Consider the following 24,759-nt stretch of genomic DNA (forward strand, 5'->3'; position numbering starts at 1 on the left):
TGCAGACAGTTGGGCTCCAGCAAGCGGTGCTACCTAATCAACCGGTCCGAGATGGTCCGTCAAGATTAGACGGCAAAACGACACTCTTTAAGCTGTTGCCAATAAAACGCCTACACGCACATACATACTTATCGATCGATAAGCGGAAAAGAACAACGGAGATGCTGTTTCCGTTGTTGTTCAGAGCGTCTCTTCAGAGGCGATCACACCAGTGCGTAAGACAGGAAAGCGTCCTTCTCGGCTCTCTTGTGTGCCTAATGCGCCGGCCTCCTTCCAAATCGTTAACCGTATTCAGACAGTGCTACCAGCACTTGAAGATCCCTATTGGCCTGAACTAGAAAGAAGACGATCTTTTAAAAGTGAACTATGAAGATATTCGCGTAGCTGGATGCTAGATGACCCTTTTTCGGCCCCAGGTTTCTAATCCATCTAAGTAATATGCAAGTATCTTATGTAATAGTTCCAAATTATTGTCCATCGTACCATTAAACAGTAACCAAGACAGATGCTCTATCACAATTCTAATAAACAGATGAATAACTTGGATCTTTGCCGGTGGTCGACAAACTCTGCGGAAATCGGCGTGCAGAGGACGACCACACGTAGAGAACGCCTGAGTACTACTAGTAGATATAAATAGCTCATGCATTCTCTGTGAAAATGTCGATATAGTCAATAGACCATGCCTAAGATACGGCTATTTTTTAGGCTATAAGAATTTGGCTATATTCATTCACTGGAACAGAAAACTTTGCGAGTGCCGCGTTCAGGCTCTACGGGTTAATCAGTAGAGATCAAAGCCTTGACCAGCCAGGTTTGTTTCGTAATTGTGATGTCAACGCTGCGACACGTTTTTTCATCAACCGAAAATTAGCTACCGCTACTTCTACTATTGCAGTGAGTAGCTCTCATGGTAACCATTAAAGATTTCAATTCAATTTCTATCTGCGAAAGATGTCATTGTCTTGGACAGTTCTAGTGGAGTTTGTTCTTCTCAGCTGATGCTGTTCTCGCACGTTGTTTATTGTGTTCTGTATAAACATGTCTAACAGAACAGAGCTTAATCGCATGAGATCAATTCGCAAACGTTGTCTCGTTTTACGGCCCCAGGTTGTGCTTTACTCATTGGATTCGTTTTCTCGCTATCGAGAATTCTGGCGAACTCATCCTGAACCTTACGAGCGCGGCTGAAGAATCGCAAAGAGGAGCGTTATCATTCTATTTGGTGTCGCTTCTCAGCATCCGACCATTTCGTAACTTCATTGCCTTCACTGCCGCTGCTGCTAGTTCATGCGTCTCCCCTAGCGACTCCGCTGAACGAGATGGATAGATATAGTACAGTTGAACAAGCGCCGGGAGAAGGCATGCGACCACGATAAAGACAGACCCCCAGCAGTGATTCAAGATGGCCTCCGAAGCTCCGTTGATTCGACTGATTTGTCTGTACACGATTTACTTGGCACAACTACAACAACTATCTACAGACCACAACTTCAACAACATGGGGGAGTGTACTATGTCGCTCTGTATCTTCTTCTCCCCCCCACAGATTTGAGATGGTATCCTCCTTTGTTTGCTGTGATCTGGCCATTGGGGCTAGCGCAATTGCAACTGCATTCAGACCTACTTTAGGGGATAGTTGGATAGCCCTCCACTCACATACGAGGGTAACCAGGTAGACACCCTCGTGGAATTGCTCTATCTCGCTTGTACTAGAGACTTCACGCGATTGGCATGCACTGTCGCCTAATACTCTTGCATTATATTATTATTACTATGTGCGTTTCTTGTATAACAACGATACTTTACTTCCCTCGTATTCGCGTGATAACACTGATAGTTGGCTGAAGCATATGCTAAGATCGTGTTGGTCCGATAAAATGTGATTTCCTCTTTTCTGTTCAGGCCCGGCCTTTTTGTCGCCATATGGTCATCCGTCGGGTTCGGTGACAAACGAAGTAGTCGTACCTATATTAGACGTAGCACACATATAACGTATAGCATACACTAGGATACATAGTAGGTTCGAACTAGGAAACAATTCAACTGGACGAGTGAGCAAGATCAATCGAGTGGCCTATACTATAATACACTCATATATTCTCGAGTTAGATCATTTGAGCAACTCCACCAGTCGCCAGGAGACGAACAAAGAACAGATATATACACGTTCACGGGAGGAGAAGTATCTATATGTGTATATTATAATATACGCATAGAAACATTAAATAGAGATGCTCTCTTAGCGGTGCTTTGTGGACCGCTTTTTCCTTCGATCCACATTTTTAGCACTGAGTCTGCTTCTCGTGTGCCTGCGAAGTCACGGCGGGAGGGCGGGGGGGTGGGGGGGACATGGCCAGAAGTCCTATGCCACCTTCGCTGCCCATGCTGTCACACAACGTTTGCTCTAAGATGACTCAATTACAACAATTAGGAACGCATTACACAGATCCATAGGCCAGCAAAGAGTTCGCACAAAGGAACACATTATTGCTCTTACACATTTTGCGTTGACTATCTATTACACTGGGCTTTCTCCTCTTCTGGCTTGGCGGACTATAAAAGTAACCCCCTCTACCGATTCAACACATTGAAAGCTCGTATTGTTCGGTGCCCCATCACAACAAGGAGCCAGGCCTTTGTGGCTTGGAGAAGTCATTGACCAAGGTGGTCTGCGCATCGACCATTCGCCCTGACGGCTATTCGGGGCGAGGCCTTTTACAACCCGATAAGGTGGAAACCCGTTCGCTTTGGGCATTACATGTAATGCGAAGTAATGAATTTCGACGGATTAGAGATGGGACGGGGGGTGAGAACGCCAATAGGACGTCCCAAAGCAAAGGTAGGCAATGACATTGAAGTGATTTAGGCTAGATATAGAGGGGGCGAGTTAAAGTGAGTGTACACAAACAAAGGATACGGCAACAAAGGTATCATCAGCATAGCTACATAAATCTACGGAGCGTCAGAATACTCATACTACATTATGCAATTTCCTCATTATGTGCGATGTAAAAGGCTGTCTTTATTATATATGCGCCTTTTAAATATGAACATTGAACAATTGTCGCTTATCTAGACAGCTATACATAAACGATATAGTTACGCAAGAGTTGCGAACCTAAAATAGCCTGAGATTTTTCAGATACTGTAGCATAGATTTGTTTTTGAAACGGCTTATGGCTCGTAGAAGATGCGATCCTATATCTAGGCCTGTTTAGCTGACATCGTAAGCTGAATAAAAAATCCGACTTTACCATGGGTTCACCCTAGTTCCCTTCGTACATCCCAATCCCAGCGACCTAAATGAAATCTGGACTTTTTTTTTTGTTTGGCGTGGAAGCTGCTCCTTTAGAACGAACATTATTAGCGTTAGCTCTATAGCTCTGACCTGGCTATTAGATGAACGTGGTTCGTTCATATTCTACTGAGGGTAGCCGAAGTCTTTGATGACACCGCCTCTTAACTATCGAAGCACAAACAACACATGTCAGAATGTCTGAGATCTACCCGTTGGACTTATAGCCCAACAAAACAATACAAAAAGTGTGACGAAACGCGCAGCTTCCTGCACACGGGAACAGGCATGTTCGGGGACAAAGTGCGCAATAGGAAACCGTTTGAGCGCAGTTTATGTGCAATCATGAAACTACATGCGTTGTGTGCATCCATTAAGTACGTCCTGTCCCCGTGAGGTGACCTCAGTAGTAAATTGACGGAATGCACACATGTCCGGTGCAGGATCGACGACATCATCATCTCTTGTTAGTTGTACCTTTTCGTACCTATACATGTGAGGTCGAAAATGACACAAAATAAAGGTAGACCTAGTTATGGTGTGAGTGCATCGCTCAGTTGAAGAAAATTAATCAGTTTTTGTCTAAAATACAGCTCTTATTTTAACAATAGCATTTTATAATGCAACGGTTTAATTTCAATATTTTGATTCTAGTAGCAAGCGTCCTGCTCAGCTAGCTCTTAAGCGGGTTACGTAGAATTCAGACACAAAGTAAACTATTAAGAGCACAGCGCCAACGCTTTTTTTGATTAATCTAACCTTTGGACAGGCTATACGCTTTCCGTCTGGGAACCGTATGGGTAGGTAGGTAGGTGACTGTTTCCAAATATTCCGAAAATTCAAGAATATGTCATGATGGCCTTTAGGGAAATTCTATCCAAACACATAGTGCGTCGTCTCGATGTTAACTATTGAAAATCTTTGCAGCTTTAAGGCTAGGAAAGCATGTTTGCAGTACTGAAGAGTTACATATATGTTTCGTGGTGGATATCCCCTTTATATCGCGCCCTGCGAATCGATATGGGTCAAAGCGGCTAAGCGTCGTTTGCAAACCGACTTGTACGCATGCGTACATAGAGATAATCTCCACGACATAGCTCTTGCTGGTAGCCCGTTGGCTGTCCGTCAGGATTAGTTACTTCGGGTACCCTTTTGAATTCTTTTTGCATCTTCTGGTGACTCTTACTGGTATGTCAACAAATTAATGTTTACATACGACATTACGTATACCTGTTCCTCCAAGCTGGCTCGCCGTCAAGGTATTCACCTGGCCTACTTCGAATCACTGTCGAACTGACTCTCCTCTCAACGATCAGGCAACACCGAACGCTGCGCACCTTTATAGTGCCGAAAATCGCGTGGTATTGACGAACGGTAGCGCATGACGCCCAATACTCGTTTGGCTTTGTCATGGAGCCATCAAGCAGTTGTGTTCATCGAATGCTGCAAGACTTACTTAGTTGGAAGGCCTTACTAAATGACGTGTCCCCGCCGTCCTCCTCCATTCCCTCATCCTGCTTCCCTACGGAACAAATTCGGCCGTTTGTTCACAACCACAAATACTACAGCAGAACGATCTCCCTTTGTCAATCGTCGTGTAGGATTGCTACTGCCGCCACCGCTAGGAATAACACAACAATGGTTGAGGAGGCGTAGCGGCAAGATGAAAGGCTAATGGGTGATAATAACGGTGAGGAGAGCTTTATGTGAAAGTGCTAATGGCGGCCTACGAGACAAAAAACCTAGGTTGGACCGTTTTACGTTGGGCAAACTTCAAAAGGAATCAGCCCTTGTTAGAACGCCCCATCGGACGGCAACGAAGAATACAACGCGAATTATAACAGGAGACATGAAACAACGGGGAAGGGCTAAGAGGATGACAAAGACGAGAAAAACTTTCGTGAGAAACAATCGATGGTAGCACTTTTTTCGTTTCCGTATACGTGCCTCTAAGAAAGTAATCCACCTTGTATGGCGTCGGCAAACCAAATCAGGCCGGAGAGAGCAGTGTCGTAATGGTGATAGCCGTCGATAGGATGCCACGTCACCAATGCGCTTGTTTGTAACAAGAAGAGATAAACAAAATCTACAGTAACCATTTGTACAATTTCTACCCGGCATCCTATAGTCTATTAGGCTAGCGTTACGTCAGACATTTCGCACAGAACCTAAGCGTGCGGTTTCCCTGGAAGGTTCCACTAGGTTTCGAGTTGGTTTTTCGTTTGCATTTAAATTCTACACGATTATTCGATATGATTTTTTGATAGTAAAAGAAAACTGACAGAAACTGCAAAAATCTGTTTCTGTTTGACGGAAAAACACCTGCACCCTGTATGTAGTTTTCGCCTCGCTATATGTTAAGCAGTAATTGTTACCAGAGTAACAGCGTGCCACTCTTCAGAGTTGACGTTTCCGCAGCGGAATGTACGCAACGACAGAGTGTCTACACTGGAGTCTAACTATACCTCGAACGATTGCATTGAATCTATATACTGGCTAGAGTAAACAAGTAAGCGAGATATGCTAAGCCTTTTCAATGGAAAAACTGACGCTATGATAAATATACCAATGCTACCTCAGGAAGCTCTTACCGAGTCAGGGAGAGAATCGGCTAGCTAAGCCTTTACATAGCGATGATTATTTAAGAAAGCCCTTATATGATCTACTTAGTTCCAGGTGGCTGCCACATGCCTCAGAAGGCGATATATTTCTCTTTTGCGGTAAAGGTAAAACGAACTGCTAAGCTTGATTGTCTCGCTTGGCGTCCTCGGGTCATTTCGATTTTCGATCTAACCTTCGGCAAGAGCAGAAGTGCTTCGCATTCCTTCAACAGTATTTCAGTTGACATAGAATTAAATCTACAGCTATCGGCTATCTTTTGAGCCCTCTTTTTTTTCGACTGAATCGGCTGAATCGACGGCTCCCGCTGTCGCGTCGAAAAAGCTAATCGAGGAGATAAAAAAAGTAATGGATAAAATGCACAATCGTATCAAACAAGCCGAATCAAACTAATGCGATAGGCAACAGATACTGCCGCCATGTATCGCGGGGCAGCTGGACAGTAAGCTCTGAAACATGACTCGCATCTATCTATTATATTATTATTATTATCATCATTATTATATCCAGTGACGTACCGGTGCTTCAGCCACAACGACGATGTTCCGTGATGGTCTATTACGCAAAGGGAAACATCGAGCATTTGTTAGGATCGACGGCATGCCCGCCACCTAGCGTTGGCGGCAAATTCGAACGGACCAAAGCGCGAATCGATAGATTTCCGGCACTGTTTTCGACGCGCTACGCAGTCTCGCTAGATAAGCTCGATTACGATTTACACAAGCTGCCGCTTCAGGTGCCAAGTTGTGCGTTTGAATTCGACTTCGGAACCGCTTCCACCGCGAGGATATTACGGCAGATTGAATCGTACGCCGTTGCTAGAAGCTAGGTATTCTGGACTGGGTTCGACTGCCTAGTGCGCCGACGATTCAGGTCCATTGGCGTTTCCTTAGGTTTTCACGAGCCAGAAAAACAATCATCTGCAGAATCGATCCTCGCTCGTAGCTGTACTATCGTTCCGCCCGGGTTCTAACGACCACAAGCCGTAACGCGATAGGATGAATACGGGACCGTAATGAAGATGTTCAAGATAGATAATCTAAAGCGGTAGCTGTTGAGTATATCTGCCAGTATCATTTTTCGTCTCAGTTACGTTCCTTCTTTTTGGATCCTTTTTTTTTTTTTTTTTTTTTTTTTTAGTACCTTTATTCGCAATAAATAGTCGACGTTATATTGTCTAATGCTGATAAGTTCCTGGGGCCATAACATCGGAAAGATTCAAGGACAAGCACATCTTTCCTTTCAGAACTAAGTGCCCTTGTAGAGAAACTTACATTGTCTGCAACAAACAAGGACTACAATAGATGTAAGACCGGTCGGTCTTGCTGGTCAGCTTACGTACAGTGTGATTTTTGTGAAAAGCCAATGCTTACACGATGTTCCTATCGGACGCCAGGACCCCTTCGCAATATATACGAAAATCGTTTTACCACATATGCGCAAGCTACTGTATGCGATACGATCCTAGAACCAATAGAGAATTTCGAAGGGAGGGTGCCAAACGGCCCGCATTAGCTAGCTCTTTGTTCGTTTTGGCATTGGCTCAGCACTGTAGAATACAATGCGCCCATTGGGGACGTATATAGACATTAATGTTGAAATGGTTCGCGTCTGGCGGATGGCAATGCAGAGACGGATAGACGCCAACGTTGCTGCGCGTTGGGTGGATGCTGTACCCTCTTATTTATAGCACTCAATTGGAATACTCGTTTTTTTCGGCCACTGTTGATTATACCGGCTTATTAAGAAGAAAAGCGGAAAGACAATGTTTGCTCCTAACGTCCAGTAATGACTCGAAAAAATTCTACCACCACTTAGTTACAGGAGCCTGTCTTTTCTTTGCTGGCATGGAGTTATGGACAATTGTCGTCACATTCGTAGCTTCCAGCGCCATGAACAATTAGTAACACGAGCAACCAGCGTAACGATTATCACCTCGGTGATTATCAGTAGATATAGTCCCATTATAACAGCGGCTTTTCGTAGTAGTAGTGGTGGTAATGATGATGGTGGTGGTGGTGGTCGAAGTAGCTCGGCGAGAAATAGCTATAATGAGAAACAGTTGTAGTTTTTCCTTATATCTACTTGTTCGTGGCCACTTCTAGTAAAGTTCGACTATTATATCGTTTTCGTGCGATCTTTACGGCGCACCATCCTGCCGGCCGCCAAAGTTGATGGCAGCAGCGTCAGCTGGAGATACTGGTGCGTCAGAGAAGGCACAATGTTAGCGCCATAACGCCATACTATATCGTATACGTCGAAATGCGCCTTTGACCGCATCGAAAGCCAAATAAGTAGCAGCAGCAGCAGCAGCAGCAGCAGCAGCGTACATCGCTGAACAGTATACGGCGCTCACTTGCCCAAATACGACGATTTGTGGCGTAAATAAGATCCGGGCCAAGGCCTCATCTTATTATTATTATTACCATCATTATTATTTTCACCCTGCCGCCTATCGGCTAATTTAATGGCTCATTTGCCATTATCATGCAGATTTATAGCTAACAGAAGAGCCGTCAATAGATAAATGCGTTAGTAAAACGAATATATTATGTGTTAATAAACAATAGATAGCCCGCTTGTTTATTAAAGCATGGCTAACATTTGGCGTCCTTTCATCAATCAACGTATTCGACTCTGTTCAGCTTTATCCTGAAAAGCGTCCGGATCACCAGGCCAGTACGAACAGAGGTAAATCATGCGAGTAAAGATCCACCGAAGTATGAAATAGGCGCAAATTCGTCAACAGCGCTCAAGCAGCCATTAGAAATCAGTAACAAGTGCCAGTTCAGATTAGATTACTATTTTCTAACAATACGAGTGTGTCCTAAGAAGATCCTGTCGGTCGGTCGGTCGATCGATTTCGATGGCTATGATGCACACATACGTTGACATCGTCCAGTTTACTCGAATTATGGCCTCATTTTTTTTTTAACTATGCGTATTAAATCATTTGACGCTCTCTTACTTCAGGCCTAGCGCCCGCGGCACATGCTCTCTGCTGGCGTCACTCCACAGGATGCCTCCTACCCCTCCTTTCACAGTTATATGTCTATTCTGTTTCACATAAACACACGGTGATTTTCTTTTTTTCTTCTTTTTTTTTTTTTTTTTTTTTAAAGAAATACAGTCATACAAGGTGTAAGAAATGTACAATTTTTTGCTATCTAGCATTAAACTCTCTCATTATGCGCCTGAATATTAATAGGCGGCCAACTTATTCCAGTCTCAGTAACTCTTATGACGCCACAACGATTTCTATATGCATTATAACTATATGGAATCATTGGACACTCGTTCCCTTTCCTCTGTTGTGTATGGATCTAGAAGTATAAATGTATGGATCTAATGCTAGTGCTACTGGTGCTGACGCTGCGATGCGTACACGCGCCTGTGGCAGGCCCAGCCAAAATCGATGATGATCGGATTGAATCGCAGCGATAGCCGTCACAGGCGTCTGCTTAAGCGGACTCCTACCTGAAGGCCTGAACATATTTAAATGTGGCAATCAATGAGCGACGCCAACGCCACCAACGCGAACACCCTTGCTTTCATTAAACAGACACTCATCTATTTGAGCGTATGTCGATACGCGAACATTTACGCCTACAGACGGACGAACAGATCTGCGCAAGCCTGCACACACGATGCCAGCGTCTGAAGTGCCTAGTCAGTCGAGGCAATACCAACAACAACAACAGCAACACCTAAAATCGGTAACATAACAGAAGACGGACAATCGAGCGCGCCCATAACAACGCCACCCCCACCCCAACGAAATTGACGATAATGGCAATGCCGGTACTGATAATGCTGATGATGGTGACAAAATCCGCATTCCTCCACCGTCTCGATCGCCACGATCTATGCCTATAGTATCATCACCACAATACAACTGCAACTGCTTTATTCCACTATTATACGACACCTATACGTACATTGATTGAGCTCTCGTAACGAGGCTTCTGCTTTGGCGACTGAAGCAATCCGATGCGTAGCCGACAGCCATCGCCACACCCCCTACACCTCCTACATCTTTTTCCCCACGTATCCTCTTCTCTACCGTCTCCTTTTGTGTATGCCACAGGACGACGACGACGACGGCGACGACGACGAGGAAGGGGAGGAGGAGGAGGGAAATGTGGGTGATGAGAAGGCCGAAACGCCGCCGGCGATGGTGGCATTGGCGACTAACTGAGACCAGTAACCGCAGCGATATTGACAACAAAAATGTAACAACACAGTTCCGTTTTTCATTGTTATGTTGTTGGCATCCGCAGCAAGCGTAAAATCGAAATGAGACCCAACATTGTGATGACAAGGTGGCGGTAGAGGGAGTTGTGGAGGACAGGATAATTGTGATCAGATACGCACGAGGTTTGCTGCGAGGTATATATTAGACAAATGTATACCGGGACAATATGTCAGTCGTGAAATGACCACCTCTGCGGTGAGCATCAATAGTTCGGAAGGTATAGGGCAACTAAGTTCGTTCGTGAAAAATCGTCAGACAGTTAAAAAGTACCTTAAACTTCCTGTCTTAGAATGGCGTATCAGTTCATCGATCGGGATTAGATTAACTATATATTGTTAACTAGAGATACGTACAGTTATCATATATGTCTGACGAAACAGACGACGATCGATACCGGCAGACTAACGGTTTCGATATTGGCATTATTCTATTTTTAGCAATCAGAATAGACAGGCAAATGTGTGATACAGATAGGTATCGTAAAATCGACGGGTTATTAGTATCATAATCTAGGATTACGGTCTTCATAGTTCATTGCTTTCATCATGCTTATTTCTTTCTATTTCCGCTACTCCACCTGGCCATTTATCTGTCAGTATAGCCGCCGTGCTTCACGTCAATAGCTTTCGTTGCGGTGAAGACTATATTTTGAAAAGTACCGAAACAGGGAGTGGGCCCTCTTGCTTTGCGCAAGCATAGGATCATTCAGCCGAGTGATACTACCGAAATACACAAGTAACGAACAACGCTGGCAGGCCACAGAACGCGCTGGCGCGTCGTCTACCACAACATTACAAAAAGCCTGCAACGCTTTTCTAGTAGAAGAGGCTTCCTTTATTAGCTATCCCTGTGTATTCGCTAGCAATACATCCTCGAATGTCTCTTTTTTAACCTTAACGCTTTCTTCCAGAGCTTCACCGTGACCGCTTCACGATCGGCATCACCAACACTCTTACGTGCATAGCGGTCGTTTGCCATCGTCGAACGACCTTTGACCTGTGCGCTGCGTTTTTAAAAGGAGTACCCTCCCATATTTGCCAGTGAGAGCTAGCAGCAGAAGCAACGATCATTATACTATGCTACGGTGAACGTTAGCAACGCAATGGAACAATAAGACCACCTTCACTCGCCCGGCAACTCAAAAATTGCCGGACTAACCAGCGGCAATAACTAGCTGCGTACGGGGTGCCGAGCAAAAACTGCACCAAAGATGTAGAAAGTAGGTCCTGCAAGAAAAGGCTTACTAACTGCTGCGCCAGCGTGTATAAGGGGGTTCGGATGCATAAATCCAGCTTCCACTATTCAACGACACTGGCCAAAACGCCAAGAAGCAGCAGCTAAAGACGCCAATGGAAAGAGTCGTAGCTAAGTCAACAAGTGCAACAGCCCAAACGAGGGGACGGCCGTTTATCCAAGTAGAAGTTTTGCTGCAATAATGGGACCCTGTCGCAGACGTCGCCGGCACCGCCGAAGTTTTGTGTCCGTGACCGGCCGCCAACTCGCATGACTCGTTCGCGTCATGGGGTAGTCGCGCACAATCAATCAATCACTCGACTAACCCTCCGGAACTGACCGGAGCTGCACAGTATCTTGTTGTCAAGGTTTTCGTCAGGGGACACAACGCCGCTGATGTGCTATATATGTATGCTATGCGCCCCATGATTCTTGTTTTGACGCTGGCGAACGTTCAGCTAGACAGAAAAAGAAGACGCTTATCAAAATCATACTTGTCTCGACGAGCGCGCACGAGAATATTTAAAACTAACAATGTTAAGTTAGCACTGACTAACTGCGCCGGTTGTGAGCAATGTACGCTAACTGGTATGCCGTTAACATCGAAGACATGAAATCGTATCGATTACTCACCCATTCGAGAACGTCTCAAGTTGATCGCGGCGGGTGCCGGCAGCGAAGATGATGTCCCGAGGTCAAATGGAGACATCGAAAGCCCAATCCGGTTCCGAGGGCCGCTTTCCGCCTGATGGCTAGTCTGTCGTCAGCGAAATAGTGTACAAATCCGCACGCACTCCCTTGAACCGTATTCCTACAACACAATCGAACGACATATGATGTGATGATTGATGATGACCGAACGCTTTAAACACGAGTACAGGCCAAGTTTCCCGATACTGCTTTGTATCTGTTTGACACATTAAACCTGTAATCTTTGCGATAGACATCGGGCAAATGCTAGAGCAAGCGACTGACAAATATTCACTTCGGATACCTAAAAGGGCAGAGATTTCCTTTAGAGTGTGGACTTAGGTGCCTTCCTGTTTACTGTTCCAGCAGTCTGAATGGAGGCCGGCTTACGGCCTGCAGCTAAATTGAATGATAACTAACTATGGTAGGTGCACACTCTATAAAGCGTTCTATTACATGTGGGCGTGCGAGGAAAGCGGGAACATTTTTTGGAAAGTGTCTTTTCCTGGTATTGTAGTTTCAGTAGCTGCAAGTGTTTATTATAAGCTTTCTGGAATTCAGGTTAAAGGACAGTCGGCAGCTGGATTATACGACTGATAATGTCAGTGGCAGGCCACTCTAACTGTTGTCCGTCTGAGCCTAAGTACGCCAAGTAGTTGAAAAAACACAGTTTGATACCGCAAGTGACTACTTCTATGCCACGTTAATCCTGCGAGTGAAATCTTTTCAGTCGTATATCTGACTGTTTAATTGAAATGATTGTCGCAACGCAAACAAACAGTGATGATTTTCAATGTGAAACATATTCTACACGCGCACGCCTTCAATGACACATTACATTGAATGAAGTATAATTGGGCTCCTCATGTGTGTAGATAAATCCATTACACGGTTCTACCAGCGAGTCGTAAAATGTAACAGACATCAGGCGCCACATACGTGCGGCCTCTGCTCTGCTGGTCACGTCACTGTGTTCAGGCGAGCTATGTGAGTCGGTGCAGATCGTAGCGCACTGCTAGAAGGCGCCACTGAAGCTTAAAGGGCGCTAGGGCCGGGACGGCCTTTGAAATTCCATGCCACATTACCTGATAGGGCAAATCATACGTCAGCGTAACTAGGCATATTACCTATTTGTCTGACCAAGTAACGGAAGGGGCGAGGAACCTTTGGGAATAGACGTAACACGTTCTGTCGTGATCACCCATCCTAGATCGGCGTAGAAACCAACATCAGGTCACAGGATAGGCAACTTGCATTGGATTGCAGAGCTGGATTGGTCTCACAATGTACAAGCGAGCTGCACCGCTCTGCGAGCGCATCACTACCAGCCATTGGGTAACTAGACTCGATAGGCAGAACAGACAAAGAACAAAGATGTAGCAGACCGTCTACCGTGTCTAGTTACGGTTTCGCGTGTTCCTATTTGACTACTGGGCACCCAAAGATATGCAATAGTTCTCTTCATCACGATTCATCTCTGCGCTCGATACCGAACGGACGCAGGTGGATGGTAACGGGTTATCAGATTTGACATCCGCCAGGGATCACATACTGGTCACACGTCTTTAACTAGGTAGTTGATAATGATTTAGTGGACACGTTGTTTTAACAACAAGGACAAAGGGCAACTGACGGGTAAACTGTTGCCTTAACTCATTATTCAAATCTGGCTCGCTTTTCGAGCGAGCACTTAGAGGCTGGGATGCCTACCTACATTTCACAGAAACGAGAACTAAAATTACTCTCTTTCCTAATCAACCGTATGTTATCTATACGCGTCGTATGCTATTGTGTGTGAACTTCTGCCTGCCACCAATTGAGGGCAGCAATGTTACGGACTCGAAAACTTTCAAATCGCCGAGCTCATACCATGTCCCTTCAGTGTCCAGATGGACATTACGGAAGCCCAACTGACGTTTCCGATCTCAGACACTGTGTCGCTTTTTAGGAGTACGTCACGAGTTGGGGCGAAAATAATTATCTAACTGTTCTCGCAAAATCAAGAGTGTACAATAAACCGTCTTGATGGAGGTCTTTTAGGTTCGCGCTATTCGTATCGAGGGTGATTAAGAAAGAACAACCATAGTAGTCAATTAAGTTAAAATACCCGGTAGAAGCTTTCGTCTTTTCTCAAGCACAGCGGGCGTCCGTTTTCCTAGTCATTGAAAGATAGCTTTGCCTTTAAAAAACAATTTCTTCTTATCAACTACGACCACGGTCAATTTAAGTAGCTTTCTTTCTTGTAATTGAACAGCCGATTGTGCTCTAAAGTTCGATCGTATGTGTTTAAGTTATAATCGTGTGATGTTACTTATATTGCTATATAAAATTGAATTAATCGTTAACGAACTTTGGCGAGCTCAAAAAATCTTTCGAGTGATGTTTTACAAAAAAAAAAAAAAGAAACAGATCTTTGCGCTAGTGACATTGGAGCTTCTACTATCGTTTACGTTCGCGCATACGGCAAACAGTCTTACGTAAAATTGCCGATTATGTATTCCAATAGGAAGCAATTACAAAGTATATCGACTTTGATGTTTTCACGACGGAACTGCTTTATCTACCCGTTATAGTTTCAACAGACCTGTCGATAGGCCCTATGTAAATTGACATTAGTGACACATGTTCGAATGATCAGGACGATCTATAATAGGTCGTGGTCGAGTTAATCATCTGACGTATCCCCTCCGATTCTCGATTCACGAGGTACGAGCCAAAAGAAATCGCGTCCTTCCCAAAGATCGGTCATAAATTGAAGCAATTTTTACAATCAATTAGACATAGGCAAGTTACATTGAGTTTGACCAATGTCTTTTTCCAAAGGATCTTCCATTATTTCCACACTTTAATGAGTACAGTGTGGGAAAACCCCAGCCCTTATCGTGGAATTTCGAAAAACACTATGAACGACGCTGGTAATAATGGAAAATCCAGCTCACCATCCAATTTCCGGCCATAATTTTCGTTGCCCTCAAACCGCTGCTGTTGGCGATCGTGACGATTATAACAATATTACGTTAGAGTTAATGCGAATAAATGGAGTAGTAATTATTGTATTAAATGTTTCTTGTCGCTGACGATCTTCAGGTGCTGATGATCAAACAGAGCACCTCTGCACAGGGACTAGGATGGCGTTGGCCTAATGAAATCCACACGATTACGTTCCGCAGTATGAACGAAATAGGTTCTCTAATCAAAAGCAGTTTGCCTTTTTTCTGCTATGAAGTTCATCGAAATGACGCGCCTACAGACGAACGCATCGGTTCACTCGATTCGCCCGACAACTCGAACAGCTGCCGTCTAAACCACATACCAGATTTTCTGATTCCAGACAGACGGTAAAACGCGTCGTCGTTAAGTTTCAGAACTGTTAAATACCAGCTAGCGGTCGACAAATGCTGAGTTCGTCGACCCTCGTGCTCGCTCTTCTGCCGAGGCTATTCGATCTCATTACTGAGTTTAGATAAACTGTGGAGCATTAATACCCTGTATACTACTGGCGGCATTCCCGTTTGCGCTGCTATTGACGGCCAACTGATTTGCCCAAGCGCCGATCGAGCTGTCCGGCAGAGTTCAACTCTGGACGCAGAGTACTGAGCATCAGGCAACACCTAGAGGTGTGGGGGCTAATGGGGTTGCAATGCAAATGAAAAGGTTTTTCCCACAGCATATAGGTCATCGCACAGCGCACTAATGAAGCTCTAAAAAAAATCATCCAGTAAGACCAACACAGATCACTTAATATGGCCGGTGGGACACATTCTATTACCGAAAAAGGTTTTTAAACAGCACTAACGATAATCTACTCACAGCCAAGTCTCTTTCATATATTACTTGAACAAATGAAACAAACGTCAAAGGACAAGTATGTAGCTAGTAGGCACGTAGGTCAAAAGTACTATCCATCAGTGTTACCATATGTTAACCGGTTAATCCCTTCGAATTAATGATCTATTTTTGGAGTACGCCCTAATGAATTAGAACTTGAGCACAGACTTGTCTTCCATCGAACATCAGCAGTGCTCGCATGAGGTGAGCTGATTTGTATCTTCCCAAGTCATTTGATGTAACGGTGGGCTAGCAATATTCAGCATAGGTTAAGCGCATGCGGCTAGAAAAACTTGTGTTTACTATAAGCAGATCGAAATCCCAATTTGCCAATTCTCCAGGCCGAGCTCGTGCAAAGTTGCATTGACAGCTTGGTCTCATCTGTGCGAAAAAAAAACTTTCTTACTCGTTTCTGTGCACGAACAGGTTAATTTAGTCCTTCGATGAGGTAATTGCTATGATGTTGGGGACGACACAATCGTCGGAAAGTAGCCGAGGCCTTACGATCGAGACGTAAATCCAGCTGATGTATCTATTGGCGGTCATACCATTGTTGCACAACTACACAAATCGGAGGGCAAACTTTCTGACAATTCCTCACTTTACACCCACTTTGCACGCTTTTATACTCAGGTCCCAACGAGGGGAAGAGGGCCAACGAAAACAGGAAGCTTCTTTGGTCTACTGACAGGGAGTTCCCAACTCAGAGTTTCCTTGCCTAGCAGTTGGTGTTGATGACGGCGTTTCGCCGTCCACCTAGCTGCCTCCTAGACGGGAAGATCGATCGTTCTAGGGCAAAAAGGGAGGCAACAACGACGAAGACGAATTTCAGGATCAGTGGTAATAGGTAGCAGGTAGCTAGTTGGGCCAGGTTGCAGCTCTCCTGTGAACACTCACTTCACTCAACCTTACGATCTCATAGGATCGTCTGCGTATTTCTTTGCTCACGGCAACAGTGGTAACGGCCGCTATCCTCTCTGACTTCGACTACAAGCAACATTAAGACTAGGAAGACTCCACCCACGGCCCATACCCAGAGCTATAACCACGGCCATCGAATACGAACCAAGGGTTGGCCACTGATCGCCTCATTCCGAGCGGGCAGGTCTTCAGGCTGTCTAATGGCCCAGTGCTGGCTGAGCTGCCACTTTATCGTCTTTAGCTCCGTAGTTTAGGCGCCGATAGCGACGACCTGACTCATAACAAACTAACTATTAGGACTCGCTCAGGGTTCCGACCGTAGCAGCACCTTCCGTGCCGCAATTCAACGTAAATGTCACTTTACGTGTGTGCACGTATAGCCTGCCTGTCGTATTACTGTCGTCACGTCTGGGCTAGTTATTGTGTTCTTGCACACAGATACATTTAATTGTATACGTATCTATAGCTGGGTGCGAACAGGTGAACGAGCAATAGCTCTGAGCGGTTCTGGTCGTTCAGAGGTATTCCGCCATGTCGCGAGCAGAACGTGCCAATAAAGTTCATTCGGTTCGGTGGTGACGCTGGCGTGGTCTTGTAGCTAGACTGCACCGTACCCTGTGGCGATCTACGTGACACTGAACTGTAGACACAGATTGACGGAAGATGGACACCTATCTTCTTGCTAACCTCCACGACCTACCTCCCACGCACAACATTACCATCATATTACAGGAGACATTCACAGTACACGCACTGCACGTATCTTTCTGCAAGCGAAATTTCCGCACGTAGTTAGAATCGAAGCACGACCGTTCGTCACACAACGAAGCCACAGTTACGGCTTTTGAAGCGGCACTTTTCTGCGACTGCCGCTACCGTACCAGCTCCACGACTCAGCTGGCTGCCTGCGTACTGCTGACTCGTCTTCACAAAACTGAACCGGAGCAAACGAGAAATCGAGCGGTCGGTGTCGCGCGCGCGCGTGCGTGGACAGCGATACAGCATCAGCGATCATAACTTGCTGTTCTTCTTCTTCTATTCAGCTACTATTACCACCACCACGACCACCACAACAACAACAACAATAACCACAACAACAGCTGCTACTGCTGCTGCTGCTACCGGCACTCTCCACTGGCCACTAGTGGCAATAGAAGCCACTGGACAGACTGACTCGGTCGGCAGTAGTCGACTCGCGTTGGCTGGCGTCCTGCCTGCCCGCCTGTTGTAGTAATGCTGGTAGTCGCTGTCGCCGCCGCCGCCGCCGCCGCCGTCGTCGTCGTCGTCGTCGTCGTCGTCGTCGTCGTCGTCGTCGTCGTCTTCTCGAGGAGGGCGGCAGTAGCAGCAGCAGCAGCTCCGGTGGCGATGGCCGATTGGTGCTGCCGCCGCCGCCGCTGCTGCTGGCGGCAGAGTCGTGGCAAGAAGCGCGGCTACGAGGACACGGACGGCAACAGCAGTCGGTCGACAACAGAAGCAGCAGCAGCTTCGGCTGCAGTCGCGATGACGGTGGCGCCGGCGGCTGTGGCTACCTCACGGCAGCTCGACAGCAACTTTGACCGGGGAAGCGTAACCCCGTTCGTAGCGGTGGAGGCCGACACCGGGGTCGTGGTAGTAGGGCTGTTGGGGGTAGCGCCGCCACCACAATGCGTTGCTCCTACTGGTAACAGTAGTAGTAGTAGTAATTGAAGACCGCTATTGCCATGTGGCGTCGGCGCTAGTAGCTGCTTCTGCTGCCGCCATAGTAGTCGAAGTGATCGCAGTAGTAGGGGCGCTGGCGGCGGTTTGTAACCACAGAAGAGAGGAAGAAACCCTCGGTCGTTGTTGGCGCCGGCGGCGGCCAAGCGGACGGCAGCTGAGGTGGCGGTCGCAGTAGTGATGCCTTTCGTCTCGTCGACCAGATGAGTGAGTGAGTGAGTGAGTGAGTGAGTGAGTGAGTGAGCGAGCGAGCGAGCGAGCCAGCAGCAGCTATCCACCGACAATAACTCGACCCAATCGAATAGCCAGCAGGCGCACCGCAGCCGACAGATCGGCGGCGCTGTTCAATAGCAGTTGGGTTGCGATGGAGGCGGCGGCTACGGCAGCAGCGGGAACCGAATCGCCGCCGCGACTGTTTCTCTTTCGATCCTCCTCCCAGCAGCCGCGGCGACGGTTGCTGCAAGCGGAGCAAAGCTTGGCAGTCAGTCGGACACGAATAGCTACTGACAGCACGGACGCTAGCGACCGGCGGCCATTGTCGCAACTACCGCGCGTACAGCAACAGTCGCCGTCCTTTGAGGAGACTGCGAAAGAGCGAGTAGGTAGAAGGATCCGATCGGCGGTAACGGTTGTGGTGGCGGCAGGCCGAGTGAGTGACAGACCTTTGCCTACCGAAGCTGCTGCAGTGGCAGAAGCACCCGCTTGATGATAGTCACTAACTGCATACGACTACTGCGAGTGCGTACCGCCATCGTCGTCGACTAGGTCGTAGTTCAGCGCTGATGGCTCTTCGTGGCTTGAGAGCACGATCGTCAGCTATAGCAGAGGTCAAAGCTAAACAGCCATCGAAAGTTAGAGTAGTAGAGCGGTGCTGGTGCGGCAAGAAGCTAGCGTTAACTATTACAGTAATCCTTGCAACAAGGGCGGCATTAGGCCATCGCAGTGATGACAGCAGCAGCAGCAGCAGCAGCAACGCTGTTGCTATTGTTCCTTTTGCTGTCGTCTTTTGTTCCCTCACTTTTCTGACAGCTTCTCTTACCGCCGTTGTTGCTGTCATGTTCCCGTATCTCGCACGGTGTTCGGCATAGTCGTCGTTGTCATTGTTGCCATTGCGGCAGTCGTAGCAGAGATCGGTGTGGTACTCCTGCTGCTGTTGGCTACAGTCATACGCCCGCCCTGTGCCGAGACTGCGCCGTTCATTGGCTCCTTCGTTGGTTTTTGCTCCGCCCCCCTCCGGGCAGCAAAGCAGCGACTGTCGAGCGCGATTCGGCAGGCCTGCTCCTGCAGGCCTTCGATTGTTCTGACCTGCGGCAATAGCAGCAGCGACAGCGGCGGCGGCGGCGGGCCTATGTAAAATTCGGCGAGCTCATTGCGCAATTCCTTCACGAAAATCCCTTTGCGTGGTCGTGCAGAAACATGAATATCTTCTATATATATGTATGTGCTGAGTATGAGTGGGTGCAGTAAGTCCTCCGGACAGATCCGGTAGGGGGAACGGAAGGTCAAGCAGCAGCTACCACAGCAACAGGGAACAGCTAGACATTGTCAGTGATGCTGCTGATAGAGGGCGGTCACCTCAAGGCGATATAACTTGTATAAAAGCAGAGTTGAGCAGGCCGAATGAAGCTTTCGTGTCGGGCTATATGCATAGGGCAAAACAACTAAACGCGCGGTGGACGAGCGATGACAAACGGACTGATGACGATCGAAGATTAACGACAATAACTCATTTTTCAAATACAAGCACACTAAATAAAGGGGCACCTGTGCTTCTTTGTTCACATGACTCAAACGTGGTAAAAGTCCGGCCAAATGGTAAACACCAGCCGTTCATCCCATAACGGTTATTTAGAATATATATATATATATATCCAATGTATCATACCACTGGCGTTCTTAATCTCGCAGCGTAGTCACTTTGGCTACCTCATCGCAAGGAGTACAAGGGTAACATAATACCAACCCTAGTTGAACGGTGGCAGGCAACCTATCCTGAGAAATGATCGAACTGACTCTGAGCACGGCGCGTTTTGACCAAAAAAAGGCGAAACTTTTTACGTAACTTGATTTCTAATTTTTTTTTCGTTACTCTATCAAGGCACTGCTTCGACCACTGACCCCCTTAGCTATTCAAGAGATACGCTTCAAAAAAGGGATTATTTGTTAAATCCAAAAGTGTCTATAAACACGATCGGGAAAACGCGATAGGGTGCCACATATGAGCCTACTATGTAGGTAAACTGTTCCGGTTAGGTTAGGTTTTTTTTTTCTTTGTAAACCTGCTCGATTCGTACGCCGACGACAGAAAGAGGATGCTAAATAAAGGCATATTGCTTTTTGAGCCAAGTTTTGTAATTTGGTCGGAATCATAGATGGGACAAAAAGGTAGAAGTCAGTCGCACAATTTTTGTCTAACGTCATGAAAGTTACTCGCATCCGGACTCAGCACCGTACTAAGCTTCACTAGTGTACATTTATACTTCGACGGCGGAATTAGGTCGACAATTCGCTTCGGGTAAGGTAACAAGCGACCTGTTTATGCATAACCATGCCCTCATTAAGAGCGCATTAGGACAAAGAGCTTTTGCATAGCCTTGATAGTTGCACTTTGGACTAAAATTAGAACGTTTTAAACCTTACGCCGTACTGCCATTTGACATTACTTACTAGTAGGCAACTAGGTTTCCAATGCATTACCCTAAACAAAAAGTGTGCAAATGGCCTTCAATATCCATATTAAGTTAGTTAATTAGTTGTTAAAATGTAGGACATGACTATGAAGGATTCCGCGCCTGAAATTAAATTTCTGCTTGGCTAGGGTGCGCTTATTAGGATTCTATGGCCGAAAGGGTCGATGAAGACTCATTAGTAATTCGCCGCAGCAGCGTTTTGGAACTATGGTAAAAAGTTGAACGTAAATAGTTTGCTCATCAGTTATTGTTGTTTTTATTAAACACGTATGGCCTGATTTCAAGGTTTCAAGCATTGGGGTATACAGCATACGTTACAGTATCATGTAATTTGAAATACACAAACTGAATAATGGACAAATTGAGTACGATATTGGGCTCATATGTGGATTTAAGACAGGCCAACGAGACAAGATTCCAGCTTTCGATTGAATAAAGGCGTTGCAGCTATTCCTTGTTGTTCACAGTAGGTCGATCATTTCTTTGACACTTTTTCCAGTGTGCTTGTAGCAGATTTCGTCAGCAGCTAAGGCGAGACTATTAATTGTAAATTATTGTAACTATTAATTGTATAACACACATAAGTAACCCGGAGGACCTGCCAACAACATGCTTTCTATTTGTATAGTTAGCCGAAAGAAATGGCCCGTCAAGCATGCGCGATTAGAAAGAGAAAATAAAGATCTATTAAATAAGATTTCCTTTTTGGTATTTCGTCCCTCAATAGTGGTAGAAAATCATAGTAATAGAGAAAAACTACACGCGGTCAGATAGCAGCTTAGCTAGTTAGGATTAAATGGCCACCTATTCGGCTAGATAGCTAGCAAACAAAGACTTTGACACGATCTGTTAATCGATATAGCCCTTTATAAAAATAGATAGCAACTTAAATCGGGATATTGTCAAATTCAGCAAATCCCCCTTCGACACCGTAGTTTCTCTACTCACCAATACAAACACACATATTTCAGTTCCTATGACGATTCACACCCTCTATACAACGATAGATATATATATGTATGTATGTATGTATGTATGTATGAATGACATATTCATATTCTGGCATATAGTTTTTTTTAGGCGGACAGTGACAGCCCCATCACGTTAAAATGATGAAGATTTTTGCTCGTTCTCGTCCCTTGTTTTCATGGGAATGAAATATTCATCTTGTTGGTATCGTATTGTGTTGTAGACGCGCAGAGTTAGACGGCGGTGTTGCTGTTTCCCGCATATAGCTCGTCTGTCGTCTCTCGAATACGCGGCACGCTGAAGCGGAAACGAATTGAGCGTCTCTCAATCGAGAGATGGCAGACGCTTAGGGGAACGGGCTGTTCTATACCGTCGTTGGCAACGACTATTTGACGTATCTTCAACTATGATTGTTTGCATACATCTGCAATCACTGTCGTATGTCTTCTTGAAGCGATTATCATCATTATCTAAGCCTGCTGATAGTTCTTTATACCGACGGCATCTGTCGGGGTCCGCTGATTAGCACCGCGAATTCCTCTCCGTCGTTAATATTCTAGCGCGATTGGTGCTACGATACGTATTATAGTTATTACTATTTCACGTTTGATGCGGTTCAACAATCACAGTGAATCTCTAAGGGACCATTTAGGCGTTCCGAAGCTTTCTTTACTAATCTATATGAGTCAAGGAGGACCAGATCAGGACGAAAATGTCAATATCGAAACTGTGAGCTGATTGCACTTTTTTTTTTTGCCATCCTGCACCAAAGGATCGAATTAACTACCGCGCTCGTTCTTCACGTTCCGCTCTTGATAACAACTTCCGTTTTGAAGGATTGTAGCGTACTGTCATCGTACCTCGTCAGCGTTGTGTTATTTATCTAATGTGTAACCATCTCGATCGTTAGCGGATGCTTTCTCTTCGTTTCTGAAAGCTGCCATCATCGTGGGAGGACATCGGCCTCCGCTGAAAGGGGGGAAGGCCGAACTTCCGAAGACTCATTTGTGTGTTGTATGGACTCAAATATGTCCTGCTACTAGAATAGTTTTCAAGCAACTGATTCCAGATTTTTCCGAGTTTCTACTACTTCAGTTCAGACGTACCAAATTGAATAACTCTATTCTGTGTGATTAAATACTACATGAATATAAAGCTGCACGATTATTGTCTTCAAACATCATGCATGTTGAACGCCTCCATGATAACCTACTTATCCTTAGGGAACTTCTATCCCTTTCCTTTCCAGGAGCATTGACATTCAGTTGACTAAACTTTTTATTGTCATTACGGCCCTATTCTACAGCTTTTTATCTCGGTGATTAGAAAATAATAGATCTTAATCTTTATTGGTTAATTAATTGGAGACGATTTAGGGGTGGTTTATGGTGAAGTAAGCCAATGGTTTGAAGTCGGGTTAATATGGCTTTTTGACTTCAGCCTATGCTGCCAGACAAGTGTATGTGTCAAAGTACTAGTGACACAAAAACGTTGTACGCAACTTCCCTCAAAAGCAACTTGAGCTAACTTTTCCTCAATAGAAACTTATTGATTTCCTGCAATTTCCCGTTATAAACTCATGTATAACCACAGCTGACTTAATAAACCGTAAATAAATCCTAACTCATTACGGATACGCTCGAGTCTAATGAAAAAACATCACATGTAAACAGGTAGAAAAGCATTAACTAAACGCCAAAGTCAGCCAAGTGACGTTTATTAGTAGTTCAATTCCAGCCTTTCCTTGAAACGCAATGTTGTTTTTCTTCATTCATAAAAAAGCGTTTGCCCTACGGCTCACCTTTTTCCTACACATTATTATGTGTGTTCCCAGAAAAAGTAACAGCGTCACGTCGTCAGCGTTGAGTGTGAGGAACAATGCACCTATGGTACGTTTTCCATCCTGATTGTAGTGTCAATACCGTAACGTTCCATCCGTGACCAGAAGGGGTTCGTCATTAATTAGTTAACCAGGCATTTTATCCCTTGACGGTTCACAGTTGATCTTGCTTGCCGTAGTATCAGCTGCCGTATGGTAGCGCTCAGGCCTAGCAATATGTTTCGCTTGTTCTACGTTTGCTAGTGCCGTTTCCGAAAGCTTTCGTCCATCGTACATCCGTCTGTATTCGATAGCTATGGTAGCAACTGGATTTTCTTTGTTTGGTAGCAGCGCCTTGATAAAGGCACCGTTTCTAATAGAAACTGATTGGACGACTCGCCCAGGGCGTCGGCGAAACAGTTTTACTAATAATATCATCCGTACCGACATTCTCGTCCACTTTGTTATTCTGAAAGAAAGGCGGCACCAAGACGCTAAACAGATTGCAGCAAAGATCTGGTACAAGATGGCCAGTAGTCACGACGGTATCTAAGTTAACTGCTAGTATAAGTCAATTCCAGTATATATCTAGTCTACTGAGTGACAAATCCTGATTTCAAGAAGCAAAATGGCTGATTTTAGACAGCTTAATTTATTCTGAACAAATTTGAACTGTTTCTGATTAAGCGCTCTAGAGGCGTCCACCGTGGATAGCAACACATCGCTGCCGGCCTCGTTGAGG

General features: G+C 45.6%; 1 protein-coding gene and 1 long non-coding RNA gene across 11 annotated transcripts in view; one reads left to right on the forward strand and one right to left on the reverse strand.

Annotated features, from left to right (window-relative positions):
• LOC111247548 (uncharacterized) overlaps positions 1 to 24,759 on the reverse strand; it is a 59,840-nt gene that overhangs the window by 26,706 nt on the left and 8,375 nt on the right. For 2 of the 10 annotated variants that reach the window (XR_002672155.2, XM_022798598.2), the window contains exons 1-2: positions 16,330 to 18,964; positions 12,039 to 12,216 (exon numbers count right to left, since the gene is read on the reverse strand). Coding sequence is in view for 8 of the 10 variants with exons in the window: in XM_022798598.2 (XP_022654333.1) it covers positions 12,039 to 12,114 (76 nt within the window). In the remaining 2 variants the exon portion in view is untranslated. The other 8 variants (XM_022798600.2, XM_086984868.1, XM_086984870.1 and 5 more) reach the window with 7 other exon arrangements.
• LOC147757058 (uncharacterized) overlaps positions 1 to 24,759 on the forward strand; it is a 46,715-nt gene that overhangs the window by 14,665 nt on the left and 7,291 nt on the right. The window lies entirely within an intron of this gene.

The sequence above is a fragment of the Varroa destructor genome, unplaced genomic scaffold (assembly GCF_002443255.2).
Source record: "Varroa destructor unplaced genomic scaffold, Vdes_3.0 BEIS01000003.1, whole genome shotgun sequence".
In the NCBI taxonomy this organism is placed as follows: Eukaryota; Metazoa; Arthropoda; class Arachnida; order Mesostigmata; family Varroidae; genus Varroa; species Varroa destructor.